Here is a 1,291-nt window from a genome sequence, read left to right on the forward strand (position 1 = left end):
ATTCGATAAGAGTAGGCTTCGGCCGCCACCCGGGCAAAATTCAAAATTTCCTACCAACTGAAAATATTAGGTGTGTCCCGCGCGCTCATACGACCTATGCAGTTGCGAGCGCCGTAAAACACTTTACAAAAACAAAACAAAAAAAGGTAATACGTGTTCTGCTCCATTGTCGAAACAAAATTTGAGCTTAAGTCGACACGAGTTGCAGACATGAACTTTAGGATCAAATGCCCTATACAGGGAAAAATACTGTTGTTGCTGTTGTTGTTGTTGCTGTCGTTGTTGCTATTGTTGTAGTTGTTGCTGTTGTTGTTGTTATTGTTGTTGTTGTTGATGTTGTAGTTGACGTTGTTGTTGATGATAATGATGATGGTGTCGTTGTTGTTTTCCTAAAGTCCTCGAGATAGTAGACCCAAATTCCTAGGCTCCATCTGTAGACACGGGCATGAGCAAATTGAACAACAGTCCCATGGCGCTACTCCCACCTTTGTTGGGTTTTTTAAAATTCCCCCATCATTTTTTTAAACATGAAAGATTAACAGTTCGATGTGATATCAACTACAAGTGCAGCTCTCACATTTATTAAGATTAACGTAAACTACAACTTCTGTGGAGTGGTTTGATATCTCTACTATAGACATGTTATATAATGCCTTCTAGCAAGATCTGTTGGTGCCGATCTAATAACCGCAAATGCAACAAAACAACAACAATTAAAAGATAAAAGAACCACATAATGTGTGGTCCACTTTGCAAATAAGAGACCCCAAGTGTCCAGTCCGCTTATACCAAACACGGTTAATCCAAAAACAGAAACAATAGCGTTCAACAGAAAGAAAATAAAATCCCTGAATGTTTCGTCTTCTATTCGAGCAATCTCTCTAAACCGAAAAAAATGCGGTTAAACTGAAGAAAATCCAGTAGTCCCAAAGTTTTCTCTTTAAGCGGACTCCCACTTTAAATTTGCCTATTTGGGAGCTCAACTCACACAAAACCCTTAAAAAAAAAAAAATCAAGCTTACTTGGCAGAGGGTACCAGGTTGAGCACCGAGTTGATGGCAAAGGTGAGCTCTAGAGAGTCAGTCTCCACCAACCGGGCGATGACCGATCCCGCCAGTTCAGACAGGCACGCGTCTCCACCGCCCAAGGTCTCCAACAGAACCGTCAGCTCGGGGACCTGGGAAGGACAATTTGATGTATGCCTTTAGATACCATGATGATGATGATGAAGATGATGATGATGATGATGATGATGATGATGATGATGATGATGATGATGATGATGATGATG

At 41.0% G+C, this 1,291-nt stretch overlaps 1 protein-coding gene across 1 annotated transcript in view; it reads right to left on the reverse strand.

Annotated features, from left to right (window-relative positions):
* LOC101859070 (focadhesin) overlaps window positions 1-1,291 on the reverse strand; it is a gene marked incomplete at its 3' end in the record, with an annotated part of 174,885 nt that overhangs the window by 19,680 nt on the left and 153,914 nt on the right. Inside the window, 1 exon segment of the mRNA XM_013087211.2 lies at window positions 1,023-1,177. Coding sequence (XP_012942665.1) covers window positions 1,023-1,177 — 155 coding nt within the window.

The sequence above is a fragment of the Aplysia californica genome, unplaced genomic scaffold (assembly GCF_000002075.1).
Source record: "Aplysia californica isolate F4 #8 unplaced genomic scaffold, AplCal3.0 scaffold00020, whole genome shotgun sequence".
Taxonomy (NCBI): domain Eukaryota; kingdom Metazoa; phylum Mollusca; class Gastropoda; order Aplysiida; family Aplysiidae; genus Aplysia; species Aplysia californica.